At 35.2% G+C, this 19,583-nt stretch overlaps 1 protein-coding gene and 1 long non-coding RNA gene across 2 annotated transcripts; both read left to right on the forward strand.

Moving 5' to 3' along the window:
• Positions 1-8,553: 8,553 nt before the first annotated feature.
• Positions 8,554-9,793, forward strand: LOC149139179 (uncharacterized). Its single transcript, XR_016264950.1, has 3 exons — positions 8,554-9,158; positions 9,349-9,411; positions 9,523-9,793. It is a non-coding gene; the product is annotated as an uncharacterized LOC149139179 (long non-coding RNA).
• An 8,579-nt stretch (positions 9,794-18,372) lies between these two features.
• On the forward strand, positions 18,373-19,111 carry LOC149139180 (toll/interleukin-1 receptor-like protein). Its single transcript, XM_089450627.1, has 2 exons — positions 18,373-18,899; positions 18,994-19,111. Exons 1-2 carry the CDS (start codon positions 18,373-18,375, stop codon positions 19,109-19,111), a joined length of 645 nt encoding a protein of 214 aa, XP_089306753.1.
• Positions 19,112-19,583: the final 472 nt, after the last annotated feature.

Here is a 19,583-nt window from a genome sequence, read left to right on the forward strand (position 1 = left end):
AACTATCGATATAAATCTAACACTTTCCATTCTCTTTATGAGCTATTACCACAGGTGAAACCCACTATCTATCAGAAACCAACTAAATGAAATTGGAATCTTAAAACTTTAACAACTCCTCTTTAACAATCTCTTTCAATGCACTTTCAAGGATGGTTTAATACATGTTTAAGGCAATATAATGGGTTGGGCATTTATCGAGTGTAGATATGATGTGTACATGTGTCGACGTGGATTTCATTCATGTCATGATAGTCCATGAAAATTCATTAGCGTGTTTCAACAACATTTTGACCAATTTTCATTTCTTAGACTAATCAAGTTGAGAATTTATATGCTAGGTGTTGATTGGACTAATTTCAATAAGAATGGTACAATATTTTGAAATTTGCATGGATGATGCAATAATTTGTAGTGGTGGTGGATTTCTTGGGTCATAATTTTCTTGAAAATTAGTACTAAAGATATGATCTAAAGGAGTAGGATTATGTAGATATTCCAAATTAGCAAGAAAATTTTAGATCTAATTTTCTTCACTAGATTCTCTAAATTGTATAATTTAATCAGCTATAAATATGGAGTGATCATTACTGGTGTTACCAACCCATAAAGTGTATTCATTGGTGGTTTTAGCAGGATGATATAAAGTTACATTTTTTGTGGAATAATTGTGTGAGATAAACATATCGTTATATTGACAACCATTAAATGCATTTGTAGTAGCTAGTTGTGGCCTTCCTCGAATCAAGGGATTCCGTACTAAGGAAACATTAGTTTGTGAAACCATAAAGTAAAGATGGTACTCCAAAGAATCCAAGGAGACAATTATATCATCCAATATACCTTTGGCTTTGATCTTAGTTTTATTTTCTAACTCTAGAATAATGGGTGTTGAATAAAGGTTAAGCAACTGCAATCTTTCAATGGTTTGCTTAATAATTGTGTTGATTGATACTCCTAAATCAATTAAAACATTTGAGACAAGGATTTCATTGATATGGAATGAAACAATTGCACTACCATGACCTACATATTTTTCTACGAAGATTTTTCTTGACATAAGATCTACTAAATTTTTAACGAACTGAATAGTTTGTAGTTCCATTTTGTTCCTTGGTTTCATTTAAAAAAAGTCTCTAATACTATTAACATATATTGTGATGTTCTTAACGTCTTGAAGTAGGGGAACTTTGATGTAGACATTTTCAATTATATAACCAAATCAAATTCAAAACAAACAATGATATTTTCCTAGTTTAACCTCTCTAGATAGTGGGGTTAACTAGATGACTAGGGAATATCTGAATTTGAATGGGTATACTATACTCTAAAATTATTATTTATTTATATTGTCGGTCTCCTCCTTTGATATTTCTCTAGTAATTAAAAGATATTTTTTATAAAGCACCCTTCTCAACCTTAAGTGTACATCTTATAAATGTACTAGGGCGATCAAATAGGTGGGAGAGGTATGTAAATCAATCTTGAAAATCAGTTTAATTACTTTATTATTTAATTTATGGATTACTTGGACAAGTAATTGGGTCGGTTTTAGAGGTTTAGTAGGTGGTAGTTGTAATAGTTGAGGTCGTGGAAGTCATAATTGATGAGATGGTGCCATCTACTGAGTTTGTGTTTGTGTGGGGTATGATTGTTGATATTATGGAGTACATGTTTTTTGCAAAGATCACTTGGGGTACAATTGTGTGGTTTCATAGGATAATGATAAGTAGGCATGTTCCCATAGCTTGGTCCTCACTATCCTTGCTTTTAAGGATGCGTTTGAATGTGTTGTAAAGGAAATGCTCACCAAGGAAACATATAATTTATAAATTGTGGTGATTATTGCTAACAATAATAAGAACTAAATTGAGATGCAGGATCTAAAGGTTTCGCTGAGTCTCTCAATGTCCAAGGACTTATTGGTGTGAATGCACATAATAATTATATCTTTTTATTCTCCCCTTGATAGACTTACTTTAAACTAGGTAAAGAGGGACATCACTCCTTCAAATGTTCTCCTGCATAAATAACACAAAAAGCAATACTATCTAGAGGACATTCTCTAAGTGGGTGCCTACAAAAAAGAAGAGACAAATTTTCATCATCCATTCTCTTTTTAAGTTGTAAAGTATCCAATTGCAGACTAAGAGTACCATGGAGTTCAATCTAAAAAATTTCTAGAAATTATCCCATTGTAGCTCTAGCCACACCACCTATTGTAGATATGATAGCTTTAAAAAAAGATCTCTAATTTCCATTCCATGTATGACTTGACTTCTAGAGAATCTCCTATAAAGCTTACTAATTTCTATAAAAGTTAGTTGTGAAACATATCTAATTCCCATCAAATTAAGAATATTAATAGATTCATCTAAAGAACCTCTTAAAAAGATGGTCCTAATAGTATCTTGATCAAGTTTGATTTTTGAGATTGTTGAAGATTGTACAAAAATATTTAAAGGTAGTATTCCGTATAAAATTCTTCCTTTTGCATCATCTTAAAGAATTGTTCTCTTAAATCTTTGGCTTCACAATATTCTTCATATTTCTTGAGAAAGGTTCTATGCATTTCATCCCAGATTTGAATTATATTTCCTCCCAACCCCATGAACTAGCACAAGGTTGATTCCTCATAGGTTTTGAATGTTTTATTCCTTACACGAAAAAATCTACAAGTATCATGCACAAGAATTATAACCATACCATGACTCCTTGGGTAAAGCTCATGCAGATCATGCAATAAAACATGAATACTATGTGAGGTTCTTTAAATCCAATTGATAATGAAATGGAAGAAAAAACACCTACCTAGGCAATTATAGTTCAATTAAGGAACACCTATAACCTCCCTAGGTCAATAACCTACTAGATCTAAGAGTATACCGAGTAAATAACTCAAATCACTCCCTTACAAGACTCAATCATAAGTTGTCTTTCAAAAATAAGTAATCCAAAAGTTGTGGACACTCAAAAATTTGTAGAAAGTGAAAACTCTCTTTTGTCAAAAAAATATGAGTAGGAAAAATAAATGAAAATTTTAATACATTAATACTATATTATCTCTCAACACAAAGTTCTATACTACCATTCATTTTTAGAAATAGAAAATAACCAAGAGAACTTCTCTAACTAGGGAAGATAAACTAGGCTCTCCCATATGGAGTTTCTAGTTTTGTTATCACAGAAACTCTTCTACATATAGGGGATTCATCTCATATTTTATCCTTTTACCATCCTATATAGGGAACCATCCAATACGTGCGTAGTCTTTCTCGTTTTCTGACCTACTAAGAACCTTGTAACTAACTTGACCATTGAATAAGAAAAATCCATATCAATTTGTAGATTTTTCTTATGACTAATAATGTTTGAAGAGCTTGAAACATAATAGGATATAAGAAAGACACAAGTAGATGATAATCCAGAATACACACTTTAATAAAAACAAAAATGATATCACAAACTATTAAAAACTACTTAGAAATAATTAACCATTATCTATAACAAAGCTAACAAATTAAATTATTTATATATATATATATAAAATTAAAAAAACAAGGTTGAAAGTTGATTTTCTCATAAAATTGAGAAACCAGCATAATGTATATATGGTGATTGATGCCCAAACACTACAAAAAAATAAATAAAAAAGATAGAATAAGGAAGTTCAAAACAAATACAACACTTTATTAAATTAAAATCACTTAAATATACTCATATATAAATTTACGGAGTTGTCTAATGAGGCGGAGGAATTGCTCGGACGGCTAAAAGTGGCTGGAATCCGGGCAAAAATAATTCAAAAATTCTTGTAGAGGCAATGTTTGAATCGTGTTTTTGATGGTAGAAATGGATTTAGCACCATAAAAAATGTCTAAGACACCTAAAATTTTGAAGTTTAACAACTATAACTTGGATTTAAAAAAATCCTTGCCGGATTATCTCTAAATATAACCAGAATTTCCATAACTTTCTGGGTAACTCCTCCGCCTCGTTAAACTGCGTAAATTGAGAAATTTATTTCCATAGTCTTTAAAATAATATATATTCGTCGCTTTTTTTTATAATAACATTAAAGAATGTACTTAATCTTAAAAAACAAACAAAGAAATAAATTACTCTCTTATATGCCTAAGAAACTAGAAAATCATAATAAGATTTTTATCAAACCATCTAAATTGATTCTAATAAAATTTATTCTCCTAAATTAAAATGTTAGGACAACCGTTCAAAATTAAAACCGCAAGTGTGCTCTCTGAAATGAATATCCTTAGAATTTAAAATTTTCTTTCTGTACAAAGTAATTAAAAAATTTATTATCAAGCTACCGTCTATTTTTAAAAATAAATATAATCATGCTTGTCCTTAGTTAATAAGATTAAAATAAAAACTTTCTTATTAGTCCCTGCCATCTGGCAATGGCCAGGGACTATAGTAATCCAAATGCGTTGCGATAGCATTAAACTAAACCGCTATGTTATTAATTTACGGTGATTATTGGAGGGTGAGCAAAGTTTGCAAATGCGACTGTGTTTGCTATCGCCGGGTAACCAAAGTCTTCAAAAGCGCCATCTTATTTGGCCTCTTCCCGAGGCGGAAGAGGCTGGACCATAGTTTATTTTGTTTTAAACCTGTTTATTATTAGTGGCGGTCAAGGAGTTGTTCGTATTAATGTTAATATTAGTTTGAATTAGTTTGAATTATTTGCAGGATTGTTTGAGCATATTAGCAGGTTTGAGGGTTTGAGCATATTGGCTCATATTGGCAGGTGTTGTGCATGTAGGTGGTGTAGCTGTCCGTGCAGGTGTTGTCCGTGCAGGTGCGGGTGTTTTGCTGGCCTGTGGAGAACAGCTAAATCCACTAGAGCAGTTCGATGTGCTGTTTCATACAGTGAGATTCAATGTCTTCTTCCAATTCATTTTCTCTGGAATTCCATCTGTTGTTTTCAAATTTCCCGTATCTACTATATTTCAAGCCAGATTCCTGCATCTTGGAGGTTTATCTACGTTACTGGGAAAGGTAAGGATATGAACCTCCTTTCAGTATTTGATCCTGTTGGGTGCGCAGGTGGGCGACAACGTTGAGGGCCTTCTCCATCCAGAAGGGCACAGTGGAGTGGACTATATGCAAGAACCAGATTCGGGAATACCCGCTTTCCCCTACGTCTGTAAATCAAAAAGCCCTGTACTTACCATTCTCGATTTCTCACTACCATTTGTTTTTTAGTGTTATGCTTCAGGGGAACACTCTCTCTTCCCAGCTGAGCTCAGCTAGTGAGGATGACCAGCCCAATCACTTACGGGAGATTTGCAGAGCCAGCTGGTCCACACAGTCCATCCATAAACACAACTAAAGCGGCAAGAGGATTGTTACAGTTTAAATGTTGTTCTGAAAGCATTTGTCTGTCAACATGGTATGCTTCAGCAGACCTGTACAGTCGTGATGACATTGGCGAAGGTGCAAGAGTGATGACAGTGTTGTGGTGCAGCGTGATTAGCAGGTTCTGCAGCAGTCTCTTCCACAACAGTCTTCAGACCTTCATGGCACAATCAATAGAACAGTTAAGGGCGCAACCAAAGTTATTAAATGGTGGAGCAGTTATGTGGGAGTTAAGAGGGTTCATGGATGTTGGGCATGTGTGCACCAACCGGAGACTCTGAAACTAGTTCAGCAACAGGATAAGGGGTTAAGACTGGAACAACCAGAAGGTATGCTGCTGGGTAAGTTTCCTCCGCTACTTTCTCTGTCGCAAATGGATAGGGGAGGGGCAGAACAGGGAGGATAGGTCGGGCAACATCTGCAGAATCTGCTTGCTGCATCCTAGGGCTGACAGTCAGGGAGACGGTTAAACAGCAGGGCATGGAGCTATGACATTTGTTGGGCCATCACCTAAGGTAGCAATCTGTTTGGGGAGCTATGACATCTGTTGGGCCATCACCTAAGGTAGCAAGAAGAGAAATGGTGCTGCCATCTGTTTGGGAAGCTACTACGAGGCTGATTTGATGGAGGTTAACGTAAGTCAGGTCATTTGTACGTGTTACCTGCTAATTATTCATTGTGTACACATTTCATTCCATTCCACATTATGCATGCAGCGTCCGCTACGTGTAAGTTACTTTTGTTGTTATATAATAAAGTTAGAAATGATTTCGTGGTTACCTCGCTTCGGCTTTTATTTTTGCTTCAGCTCCACTACATTGGTCTATTTCAAGTATTGTTTATGTTATTACATTGTTTTGATATATTTTAGCCTTTGCATGATTTCAGTTTTTTATGTAGGGTGTGTACGATTTAATTTTTGATATATTTCAGTCTCTGTAGGATTTGAGTTTTTTACCTAGGCTGTGTACGATTTCAGTTTTTATCTTGGCAATGGTTTTTTTTGTCTGTGAACAAACGGTTGGTTAGGAAGGGACCTCAAACTGTAGGACCCTGGCAAGTTACGGTTACCATTTTCTCTCGCGGCGTCTTGCATTAACCGGCATTTAGGAGCCTGAAGGAGAATATGTATTTCAGGTGAATTTAGACACTTTTAACGCTCCTTAGGATAGCGTCTTGCATTAACTTTTCCCATTTCTACTCTGCCTAAGAACTGTTTATCTTGCAAACCATGATTTGTTTTTTTCCTTAGTTATCATTATTGTAACATTTGTCTAGGATAGAAATTCCAAGAAAGCACTATGAAAATCTGTTGTTCAAGGTTTAACATTCCTCTTTATAACCTTTCTTATCTGTATAACTCCCTTAAAACCCTCAGAACAAGACTAGATGCAGTAGAACCCTAGAAACAGCTTAGCCACCTTAAGACAGTCTGACAAACTTCCTACAAGCAAACAACCTTACATATCATAAAAGGATTTAGAACACCACCGGCTTAGGAGTCTTACAATTCATGAAGTATGCCTACACACTTGAAGATGCTTAGGAGTCTTAGAGTCAGAACCCAGATGCTTCTTAGTATTTCACATACGCACCATGTCGATGATTAGACCAACCTTATAACAATTGAACTCACCTCTGACCTTGAAGTCATCCAGTCTTACAGGAATCTAGTATCCATCTAAACCAACCAAAAAACCACCTTTAGCTTGAGCATGTGGATGCCTAGGAACTACCAATCACACTCACCAGGAGCTTGAACCTGAGGATGAGCTAGTAGCCATCAAGAAGCCAACCAAACAACCAACTAGGCTTATGATTATATTACCTTCAAGAACTAGAACTCCCCTTACAAGCACCCTTCAGACCAAGACAACGAACCTTGAGCTTCAGGATTTAGATGCTTTTGCAGTATACCAACACCACACCATTGAGCACAATACCTTGAATTGGTTTTATGAGCATAAGAGCAGCTCGCTCTATGGTACAATAAAAAGAGTTGAAACTGTTTTATGCCCTGGCATAAGTCCATCTTAATTATGGACTCAAAATAATTATTTTCGGGTACAATAAACAGTTCAAACTATTTTATGAACGGGCATAAGCCCATCTTAATTATGGATGGGCTCAAATTAAAATATTAAATATTTTAAGTATTTAAATAGGTCCATCTTAACTATGAAGATGGAACTCAAACTATTTAAGTTTGGGTCAATCTTAAATATGAACTCTTTAAGGTTTAATAGATCTCTGCCATATACAACGAAAGTATGGCTAGCTGATTTATTCAGGGAAAGATGTATAGATTTGTAGGATCTGTTATGCAGGCCCAATATGAAAAGAAAATTAAGATGGGTAAATTGTTTGCTAATAGGTCCTAGTTTACTTTTTATACATTTTTGTTGGGCCGCTTTCTTCTACTTTTTTGACATGAGATCAGAACTCTGTTTCCTTTTCATTTTAGTTTATTTAGCAGTCCACATGTGACACACGTGACAGATCTCTTCCACCCCAGGTTATAAGAGCACCTAGCTACTCTCCGTGCAATAAAGAGTAATCACAGAAGGGAGGTACTGATTGATTCAATCTGTGCCAAACTTAAAAGCTTAAGAGATCATTGTTTGAACCATATGCTGATTAATTTTATGTTTAGAATTTTTGAGATGCCCTTTAACCAATTGGCAATATACAAAGTAAACATATACAGTCTAGAACTTTATAGGAATTCCATCCTTGGGAATCTCCATCTAGTACCTATCAAACGCGACAACGTAAATAGTCTTTTCCATGTAAGAGATAGTTCTGCCTCTGAGTATATACCTGTGGTGATGATACAGGTCATCACTTTCCCTGGTCAGTAAGAAAAATGCTACCTTTGTCAACATTATGCTAATAATTGAGCAGTTTCTCAACATCTGGACCTTGCGAGAGTACTTGGAGTGTGACATGAAGTTTTTGTGAGGAATGATTTCCTTTACTGAGCACTGACTTTCTATAACTGTACATGGTGTTGCACAACGTTTTTGTGCTGCAAAAGATGTAGCTCAAGCAATAATTTTGTCTGTTGTTGAAGAACTACTTCATACCCCTTCAAAGCAAGTTGTCTTAAATAAGATTCAAGTAACCATACATGGTGGTAGTTGAAGCAATAAGTTTGTCTGCTATTGAAGAACTACTTCATACCCCTTCAAAGCAAGTTGTCTTAAATAAGATTCAAGTAGAAATTCAACGTTTCTGATTTACATTGTGCATTTTTCAGAGTACAGAAGAAGAAAGATTGAGAAAAGAGTTTGAGGCAGAAGGTAAAGTTATGGCCTTAAAAGAGAAATCAGAAGTCCATGACTCAAATGTCATTACCCCTAGGACAAAATTTATGGCCACACTGTCTATAGCTATGTAGTACTATGTACATTTAAGATTAAACAATGACCTGGGATGGCAGAAAATAAAGGTTTGCATTATCCTTCATTTCCCAAGGCAGTATTGATATGTTACCGCATAATCTTAAAAGTAACTTTCATCTTTTTTAGGAAGCTAGAATTGCTGATGTCTTGTAATCTTGTTTGCCTTTCATGACTAATTCATATAATTGCGATTCGTTTCTACGTTTCATCTCTGATGTGTGCTGAACTGCTTTTTTTAATTCAATCTTGAAGGTTATAGTGTCTGATGCAAATGTTCCTGGTGAGGTGGAACACAAAGTCATGTCCTATATTCTTCTCCAAAGAAACCTCCCTGGTTTCAATCCAAATACGCGTCACTGCTTGTATGGATTAGTAAGTGCTCTAATTTCTAAAAAGAATGGCATTGCTTGAACCTGACATGTGGTATTTTAGGTTAATTGCTTGATATTTTACTAAGACTTATGCTATCTCTTCATTTAGCTAATGATGATTTTATTTGATAACATACATTTACTTTTGTGTACAATTTGTATGATTTTAAAAGCTGCTTTTGCAACTCCAGGATGCAGATTTAATTATGTTGGCATTGGCAACTCATGAAATCCACTTCTCAATTTTAAGAGAGGTTGTTGACTTCTTTGCAACATAAACACTGATATTTTGTTTCCGGATATTCTGGGATTACCATGTAAGAGATAGCTCTGCCTCTGAGTATATACCTGTGGTGATGATACAGGTCATCACTTTCCCTGGTCAGCAAGAAAAATGCTACCTTTGTCAACATTATGCTAATAATTGAGCAGTTTCTCAACATCTGGACCTTGCGAGAGTACTTGGAGTGTGACATGAAGTTTTTGTGAGCAATGATTTCCTTCCGCACATGCCTACATTAGAAATCCGTGAGGTTTGTACATGATTTCTGGCATTCCTGTAGTGCTTTTCTTTTATTGACAAATCACAAAAAAGCCTTTACTACTGGCTTTGTTATACTGGTGTTTCCCCTTTAACTGATCATCATTATCTGATTAGGAAATTATATTCCTTGTTATGAAATGAATTCTACAGAAAGTGCTAGTGTGGCTATAAACCACATGAGCTCTTTCCCATAATAGAGTACATATACAAATACTGATACTAATACCTAGAGCTTAACTATGATGCCAAGTGTTACTAGTTTGACATAATGATAGCTATACTTATCACACTAAAGGCACTCATACTAACTTAGTTGCATAAGAGCTTCGGTAATAGAGTACATATACAAATACTGATACTAATACCTAGAGCTTAACTATGACGCCAAGTGTTACTAGTTTGACATAATGATAGCTATACTTATCACACTAAAGGCACTCATACTAACTTAGTTGCATAAGAGCTTCGGTAATCACGAGCTCATACATGTTGAAACAGAGTTTCACTGACCTAGTAGGTAATGAATACGGGTAACCTCTGTACTCATTATGACCTTTCTCCAGCTTTCTCAATGGTGTTCATTGTAATAGAGTAGACTCAAACATAGTGAAAGCAAAGGACCATGCTTCTGGTTTCAACGCATACATGTGATAGGATTACCTTGCTTTGAACATACGACATTACCCTAATTAACAGTGATATCAATCTAAACGGTATTAGTTCATGGTTCAGAGTAAGCTACTAGGTATAAGTAAATCATAACAAGCAAGTATCATGACCATTCTGTTTAAGTACTGTATTCTAATTCCATAAGTAAGAAGAGGTATGGATATGTTATGGATATTCAATAAGCTCAATCATGCTTTGTGTATTCCTTATCACTTTTCCTTTACAATGGTTAACCCTATCGTAATCAATGGTATTACTAGTATTCCACTTACTATAAGCATTTACAAGGTATGTAACTCAATGTGCAACACCAGGACTCGGATTCGTATAAGCTAAACCAGCTCTGTTCTATCAAGCTGTAACACTACTTAGTACAATGGTTCTACTTCATTACTAGTATCCTGTTGGTATCAGGGTGCAATCAACTTGCTAATGGATGTTAACTGACATAAGCAGTCTCAGCAGCTCAGTAGACAGTTCCAGTCCCAAAGGTACACACAATCACTTCCTGTTCTATATCCATTTTCATTGTTCAACTTGCCATTATGATTCTGTGACTTGTAGTTGCATTGCATTACTAAACACAGTATGACAGAATATAGTCCCACTTGACTGAGAAAAGTACAGCTCTAGCACTTAGTTAGCTACAGTGGTCTTGATCATTAGTTTGATTATGCAGTATTGGGCATTTGGATTGCAGAACCTGGCCATACTTAATATCATAATAACAAGCCTAGGTTTTGCATTGGATCTTAACTGCCTACTCAATGCAGGTGCATTTCACAAAGCTATGAGCTAGAAGCAACGGGATCAGCTACTTTCCCGGTACTCTGCCTCGCAGCCCCATTTTTGTTGCTTTAACAAGATCAAAATTTGTTGCTTTAACAAGGTCAAAATATGGGATCAACTACTTTCCCGGTTCCACTCGAGGCAGGGACTTGCTGCCCCGCAGCCTCCCTTGTTTTGGATTAAAAACAAGAAATTTATAATAAAATCGATAAAAATGATATAAATTCTATTTGAATAAAATTTATCGGTCAATTCAATTCAAATTTTACCGCAAACGTTCACAATTAAAGCCATACTTTTTAAACCAATATCAGATTTGGCCTCGCCTATGCAGGCGGAGGAATTGCCTTTATTTAAGACTCTATGACTGAGCGTCCCAGGACCCGCAATAGCCGCCATATCCGAAGACCCCACTTTTAAGAATTGAGTTTATGATTGAGCGTCCGAGAGCCGCAATAGCCGCCATATCCGAAGACCCCACTTTTCAGGATTTCGAGAAATGACGGTGCCGCCATACCCAAAGACCCCTACTTTTCAGGACTTGGAGAAATGACGGTGCCGCCAATAAGGCGTGGAATTTGACGTCTCACCGACGTATTTTTTTGTTTCAGAACTTATCCACGTGGGTGATATATCTCTGTAACCCATCAAAATGACGTCTAATGTTATAGGTAAAACGTAAGAATCTATAAAAGCTCTGTTGCATAAGAGTTCAGATTTGAGAGTAATACACAAGTGAAAACACAGTTTGAATTTTTATTTAAATAGACGAGTGTCCCTCTGCCTAATATTTACCCACAGATCTGGAATTTCAAATATTTTTGTGCAAATGAAATGAAAATCTATGTTTGTTTTCCATGCCCGCCAATTTATTTTGGCGTTACATATTAAAAAAATCACATTATCTTGGTGGCAGGCTGAGAGTCAGGCCGACAGCGAGGTCGAGTTAAAGAAGAGTCGCTGTGCGATAAGCGTCAACGGAAGGCTGTTGTTTTGTTTTCTAACACGTCTACTTAATACTATTCTAAGCATACAGAGCAAGCTAGCTCGGACCCCTCGAATGTCATTTCAAAATCAACATCAATATCCGCGCTCAGGATCAGGTAAACGTCAATATCTGTAGGCGTAAAAGCCGTGGGCCACAGGTTTATCTACGTAGTCAAAAACCTAATTTAAACCCAAAAGAAATTGAAGATTTCAAACGAAAAACCCAAACTTAACAATCAGACAATGACGCCGGAAAAAAGCTCATGCATGCCATATGGCACGTCATGTCATTGCAGTTTTCATGCGTCTGAGGTGCTGTTTTCAGCCTTCGTCCATCGGTTTCTCCGATTGCGATGGCAGGAGACGCAGTCAGAGAAACTATGACGTGTTTCTCATGCGATGTGAGAAGAGGGTTTTTCGATCATCTCTATCACGCCCTCACCACCGCCGGCTTCACTGTCTTCCTAGACCCCTACGATCTCCAGAGGGCAGAGGACATCTCCTTAGGCTTACAGCGCGCAATTGAGAACAGTCGCATTCTGATTCCCATATGCTCCACCAATTACGCAGAAGCTGCATGGTGCCACAGATTCTCCATCAATTACGCAGAATCTGAGTTGTGCCTCAGAGACGTGTCTCTTATCGCACGCCAAATACAGGAGAAGGGCAAGAAGGGGTCGACCATCAACGTCCCACTGGTTTACAATGTCAGTCCCTCGTAGAATAAAAAAAAAAAAGATAGGTGGAAACAAATATAATACTTATCGTGTGACTCACAGCCAAGCACTTTTGAAGAAGGATAAATAAAATAGATAGGATAAAGAAAATGAAGAGAGACAAAAGATATTAAATTAGTTTAATAAAAAGACAAAACAAAAGTAAAAATAACTAATAACTTTTAAATTTATAAAATAATAATTAGAAACCAATGATTTTATAGTCTTTAATTTTTAAAAAACCTAAAGTTAAACTAAAATCATTCAAATATGCTAATATGTAAATTAGATAAATTTATTTCCATATTTTTAAAAATAATAGATAATCATCACATTTTTTAATAACATTTATTTCAATATTTTTAAAAATAATATATAATCATAATTTTTTTAATAAGACTAGAAATAAATAAAATTACTCTTATTTAAAAACTCTCCTATATATGAAACAAGCTCCAGAATTATAATAAGTGTTATCAAACCATCTAAATTCATTCTCCTCCTAAATTAGAACTTTAGCCAAACCAAGCAAAATTAAAACCGCAGGTCCGCTTTCTTAAACGAATATATTTAGAATTTAAAATTTTCATAATATTTAGAATTTAAAATTTTCATAAGTAATAAAAAAAATTTAAGAATGTATAGACTAGTTTTTTAAAAATAAATAAAATATGGATTTAATATAAATTCAGAGTGAAGAATCTAATTTTTTCTCATGCAACCTTATGAATTTACATTATTTAAATATTTTGTATAGTTATTTATTTTTAATTTTTTAATTTTAGCTAACATAGCAAAAATTTTGATAATGGACCAACAATGTTACACATCATACTGGGCTGTAGAATAAGCCACTCCGCTCAATAATCATGACTTTCCTTATTTAATAACATTAAAATAAAAATTTTCTTATTTCAAATAAAAAACAACAAAATTATAATAAAATACCTATCAAACTGTCTAAATTTTATCCAAAAAAAATTACTGGTCATTTCCATTCAAATTTGACTGCCACTGTTCAAAATTAAAGTAATACTTTTCAAACCAATATCAAATTTTAAGAATTGATTTTATAGTTGAGCCTCCACGGTTGGAATTAGGATTTTTTTTACCTATCATACAAAAAAAAAAAAAAAATTTACCCTTAAAAGTGATGTTCTTATAGTAAATCAACCCTTCACCAATGAAGACTTGATTAAAAAAATTACCTTTCAATAACATAATTATGGTTAAAAAATTGACCTATTTTTCGTAAATAAAAGTACAAAATGAACATAACACACAAATGAGTTATTAAATCTTGAATCTTGTTTTGAAATTGCATGGAACAGTGACAATAAAAGCTTTGGAATCTGAAATTAAATGGTAAAATGACAAAATGAACATAACACACAAAGGACTTATTAAATATTGAATCTTGATTTGAAATTGCATTGAACACTCACAATAAAAGCTTTGGAACCATAACATTTGTATATATGATATATGACTAAGGAGATATTATATGACATATAAGATGACCAACATAGTAAAATTATTGAATGTTATCAATTAAAATTCAAAAGTAGATTCATTAATATGGTTTATGTTATGATGTACACAATCTAATAATATTATTGGATTTAAAGATAAAATATATATTTTTACTGTATATATTTTAACATTTCTTTGTATCATAGGATATACACTAATATTAACAAGATTGAATGCACATTATCTCAACCTTTTAAAAGTTAAAAGGCTAAAGTTATAATAAATGGACATCGTGGATCTCTTAACATCATTTTGTAGGATTATGTTATGATAAGGTAACAAAAGTTTCTATCTCTATACACCTGATAGAAATAGTCTGATAACACTAACTCACACCAAAAACTAGTTAATTCCAAGTTATAAACACGTTATTGAGACAAAATATTTTCCAATTCCAAGCTGTAAAAAGAGACTTATTGCATTGATTATTTTATCTCCCTGATAGGAATAAGTCTCAAAATAACCATTGTTTTTAACAATTCTAAAACAGAAAGTCGTGTATACATAACTCACACCAAAAACTTGTTAATTCCAATCTAGAAGAAAAGACTTATTGCATTGATATTTTTTCCCTCTTGATGGAATAAGTCTAGAAATAACAATTATTATAAATAATTCTAAAACAAAAATAGTTTCTAACACAACTCATACCAAAAACTTGTTAATTCTAAGCTAAAAACACATTAGTCACACAAAAAACTTGTAACTCCAAGGTAGAAACACATTATACAGTACTCACACCATAAACTTGTTAATTTCAAGCTAGAAGAAGAGAATTATTACATTGATATTTTGTCTCAATGGATGGAATACGTTTAGAAATAAAAATTATTATGAACAATTGTAACACAAAAATAATCTCTAACACATAACTCACACCACAATTATGCCAATTCCAAGTTAGAAATACATTACTCACACCAAAAACATGTCTATTCCAAGGTAGAAGAAGAAATATCTTGCATTGATATTTTACCTATCTCAAAAGAATAAGTCCATCCTTTCACTCAAAAGTTTAGGTAACCAAATTACTAAAGAAAGGTTCTCCCTTTCCTGGTTGAGGAGTAGGCCTTCAATAATATATGTGTGGGAGACATGAAGGTTATCTCTTTGCTTGTTGAGTAGCAGGCCTTCAATGATACTTATATGTGTGAAGGAAGGGTATTCATTTCCTTCCTAAGAAAGAGGCTTTCAATGACATACATGTGTGTTTGTGACTATGTTTAAACCACATCTCTAATGGCATGAATTTTGAAAACTAAGAATAAAACTCTTAAGGGTGAGGAAGATGTAAGTCATTGCATTAGCTATGCCAATTTTTCATAACCCTCTGGCATGAAATTTGAGAAACAATGGACTACCTGATCACTTGTAGAAAACAACCAAGCATGATTCCTACTGGGAATAGTAGATGTCCTCTTCACCATTTTCATCTCACATAGTACAAGTTGAAACAATGAATGAGAAAAAGCTGCAGCTAAAACTCCCACCAAGAATATACACACAAACATTAAGATCAAAACAATCATAAACGCAAAAACAATGAAAACTAATGAAACAACAAAACACTCTCCATGTTACTAAATATACACCCAACACTATAAACACAAAAAATACCACACACTCTCTTCCTCAAATTCCAAAGCAAAGCTATGAAATACTGCAAAAACAACTTGAAGCTCACTCAAATGAATATAGGACCACTTGAAAAATCACTCAAATGAATTAGAATAGGACCTCCTAGAATACATATCAAGCTTGAAGCTACAACTAAGCAACGCAAGCTCAACACATGGAGAGCAACATTAGCAAGATCAAATCTTACAGACTGTTGGCTTCCTCTCATAATCCCTATAAAGAATTCCAAAGTTAATCTCCATCGAGAATTGGAAAGTGTGAAACCAAAGGCCCACCCATGGTAATCAAATCCATCCCAATCCCATGCCCATTGTTCCATCCTTGATCTGAATTTGTACTTGTCTTTCCACTGACAACCCATTATTGTTGCTATTCCTTCCTCTCACACCAAAATACTTAATAGAAAAGCCAAGCCAAACCAAACAAAATAGTGGAGTCCAGTAACAAAACTTTTTCCACATTGACTTTTTCTACAGATTCTAAAGAGCGGCATTGCAGAAAGATGGAGTACATCTGATGAACATCAAAGAGATACTTCAATAATTTATACATCAAATCACTGAGAGTTTTCTTTGACAATTGGAACAAGTTGTCATTCCTTCCATGGCTTTTTTTCCTTCAATTTCTCATATCTTAACATTGGTGCAAAAAGGGAATAATCCACTATCTAAATTTGGTCTTGTAAAATAACTATAATAAAAGCAGCTAAATTGTCCATGCATGTGATTGATATATCTGGAAAATTAAAATAATTTGTAAAAGATTCATCCAACTCTTCAAATGCAATACCACATAGCTATTAGAATCAGCACAGTAATATTACAAATAATAAATTAATTTGTAAAAGATTCATCCAACTCTTCAAATGCAATACCACATAGCTATTAGAATCAGCACAGTAATATTACAAATAATAAATGCGAGACCACATAGCTATTAGAACCAACACAGTAATATTACAAATAACAAGTGCATAGCATATTGGCTTTCCCTAAATAGATCCATTAGTAAATGATTTTATGAAATCCAAATCATGAGGAAGTGATATTCCTAAACAAAAAAATAAACTCTCATTACTCACCTCTAACTTGTTACAGTGTGTGCAAATCTCGATAGAAAAATATATTTTGGATTGAGACAACCCATAATCTTCCCTTCATTGTATTCGAGAGGGTAAGCGAATTGAACCTACATTATCCAAATTGTATTAATAAAGTGGGAAAGATGTATCAAAGTTAATTTGTTTTTTCACCTCCACTTGTATTCCTCCATGGCTTTATCTGTCCACTTGGGTGAAAGTTTTCTAACACCTAATTTTCTATAAAACCTAGTAAAACCAGCTGTGTACGCTGTAGTAAAAATTACTATCTAAACTAAGATCCTTTTTCAAAAACACAGAAAACAAATATAAAAACCAAATCCTCCGCTAACAAAACCAAAAGGCTATTTTACAGGTTACGCTAGTCTACCGGTATTGGTGGTGCCAACGGTCAATTCTGTGATACATGGGATTATTTTTCAACTGCCGATGCATGGGATTATTTTTCAATTGCCACCATATAGTAGTAGGGCAAGTGTGTTCTTGGTCTTAAATTTGTTTGAAAGCTTCCGGCAAATTTCTTTTGTAAGATTTTAACAGTGCATAACCATAATGCCAAGCACTATCAGTAATAAACCTCTTGCCAGCTCCAACGTCTACGGATTCAATCACAAAATACATTAATGCAAAATTTTTAAACATATTTAAAAGCCAAAATACCCTTTCATACATTTTTCCCGTCAAGTTCCTGTCCCACTGGGAGAGGCGTAATACCCGCCATATTCGAAGAGCCGACTTTCCGGGGTTTAGACCAAAATGCCATATTTCGCCAACTCCTCAAACTCCAACTTTGTCCGGGAGCCCTAATAGCCGCCATATCCGAAGATCCTACTTTCCAGGAATTCGAGAAATGACGGGCATTCGACAAATTCCAACCTGCTCCGTCAGCGGTAATAGCCGCCATATCCGAAGACCCTACTTTCCAGGAAATCGATAAATGACGGTACGGCCAATATTAGGAGGGCCCAGTTTCCCATTACCGACTCTTTTTTCTGTTGTCTGCAGTGCAATGTCCCCTCCGGTGTCTTTCTTCTTTGTCTGCAATGTCCCCTCGGGTTGGCACAAGTAAAGACCCATATCGGTAGGCGGAAAAAGCTATGCATGCCTAACATCACGTGATCATACATTCTACGAATTTCGAATACACCTTCCCCGAAAAAGCAACGCCGACTTTTTATTTCGTGCATGCTCGGTTAATTTGTGTTCAATGCTTTGATTGCAAAATTTCAGAATTGAGTTCATGCGTCTGAGGTGGTGTTTTCGGCCTTCGTCCATCCGCGGTCACAGAGGCTATGACGTGTTTCTAAGCTTCAGGGGATGCGATGTGAGAAGAGGTTTTGTCGATCATCTCTATCACGCCCTCACCACCGCAGGCTTCACTGTCTTCCTAGACACTTATGATCTCGAGAGGGGAGAGGACATCTCAATAGGCTTAAACCACGCAATTCAGAACAGTCGCATCCTGATTCCCATATTTTCCACTAATTACGCAGAATCTGCATGGTGCCTCAGAGAAATCTCTCTTATCGCACGCCAAATACAGGAGAAGGGGAAAAAGGGGTCGGCCACCGCCGTCCCTCTGTTTTACAATGTCACTCCGTCTCAAGTTCGGCACCCGGATCAATTTCATAGCGGCCCATTTGCTCAATCATTCCAGCAGCACGAGAGCAGTGGGAGATACAGCTCACAGGAAATTAGTGAATGGAAGGATGCTCTCTTCCAACTCTGTCTTCTCTCTGGATGGTCGCTCCAAGAAGACACCAATGGGTGGGTGATTCATGACGCTTCCCTGCTCTTCTCTATTCTTATTTATTTCTATATATACGCTTCTTCTTCAACTTTTAGTTTTTACCGTGTGCAGTTACGAAGCGGCGCTGGTGAAGCGCGTCGTTGAAGACGTGGCCAAACATTGCAGGAGACGAACATCTTGCCTTCAATTTAGAACTAGTGCTCGACCACCGCCATGGCTGTGCTCATAGTGAATGTTCATAGGTTTTGGGAACGTTACGGGCAGACAGAACCTGGAACATGCATTCATAGTGCTGGGTAGATTGGAACGTTGGTATTTCATGTAAACTTGCCCATGACTATGTTGTAATTTCATATGTTTTTTTTTTAAATAGTAAACAGTCTCGTATACTCAGTTCTGTCGTTTGCGGTTTCAACTTGCTCATTACTAGCGTGTAATTTCATGAATATTTTGCCCGAAAGTATTATATTTCACGTCGTTCGTGTAATCTCCCTATACATACACTGTGTTTACGTTGAAAATGAATGTTTTTGGTGTGGTGGGTTGCTTCTTTGCTTTTGCTATAGTGTTTATGTTGAAAATTAATGTTTAATGTGTTTCGTGTAATCTCCTTATCTCTGTGTTTATCTTGGAAATGAATGTTTAATGTGTTTGTGCTGGAAATAAATGTTTAATGTGTTTATGTTGAAAATGAATGTTTT

This window comes from Pinus tabuliformis, chromosome X, assembly GCF_031772625.1.
Source record: "Pinus tabuliformis cultivar Carrire ecotype Pingquan chromosome X, CPIR1, whole genome shotgun sequence".
Classification (NCBI taxonomy): Eukaryota; Viridiplantae; Streptophyta; class Pinopsida; order Pinales; family Pinaceae; genus Pinus; species Pinus tabuliformis.

What these genes read in the sequence shown, in the direction of transcription:
- LOC149139180 (XM_089450627.1), top strand. Translation starts at nt 18,373, where the DNA reads ATGCGTCTGAGGTGGTGTTTTCGGCCTTCGTCCATCCGCGGTCACAGA. An exon ending in CTCCAAGAAGACACCAATGG is followed by an intron (nt 18,900 to 18,993) that starts GTGGGTGATTCA and finishes TACCGTGTGCAG; the next exon opens with TTACGAAGCGGCGCTGGTGA.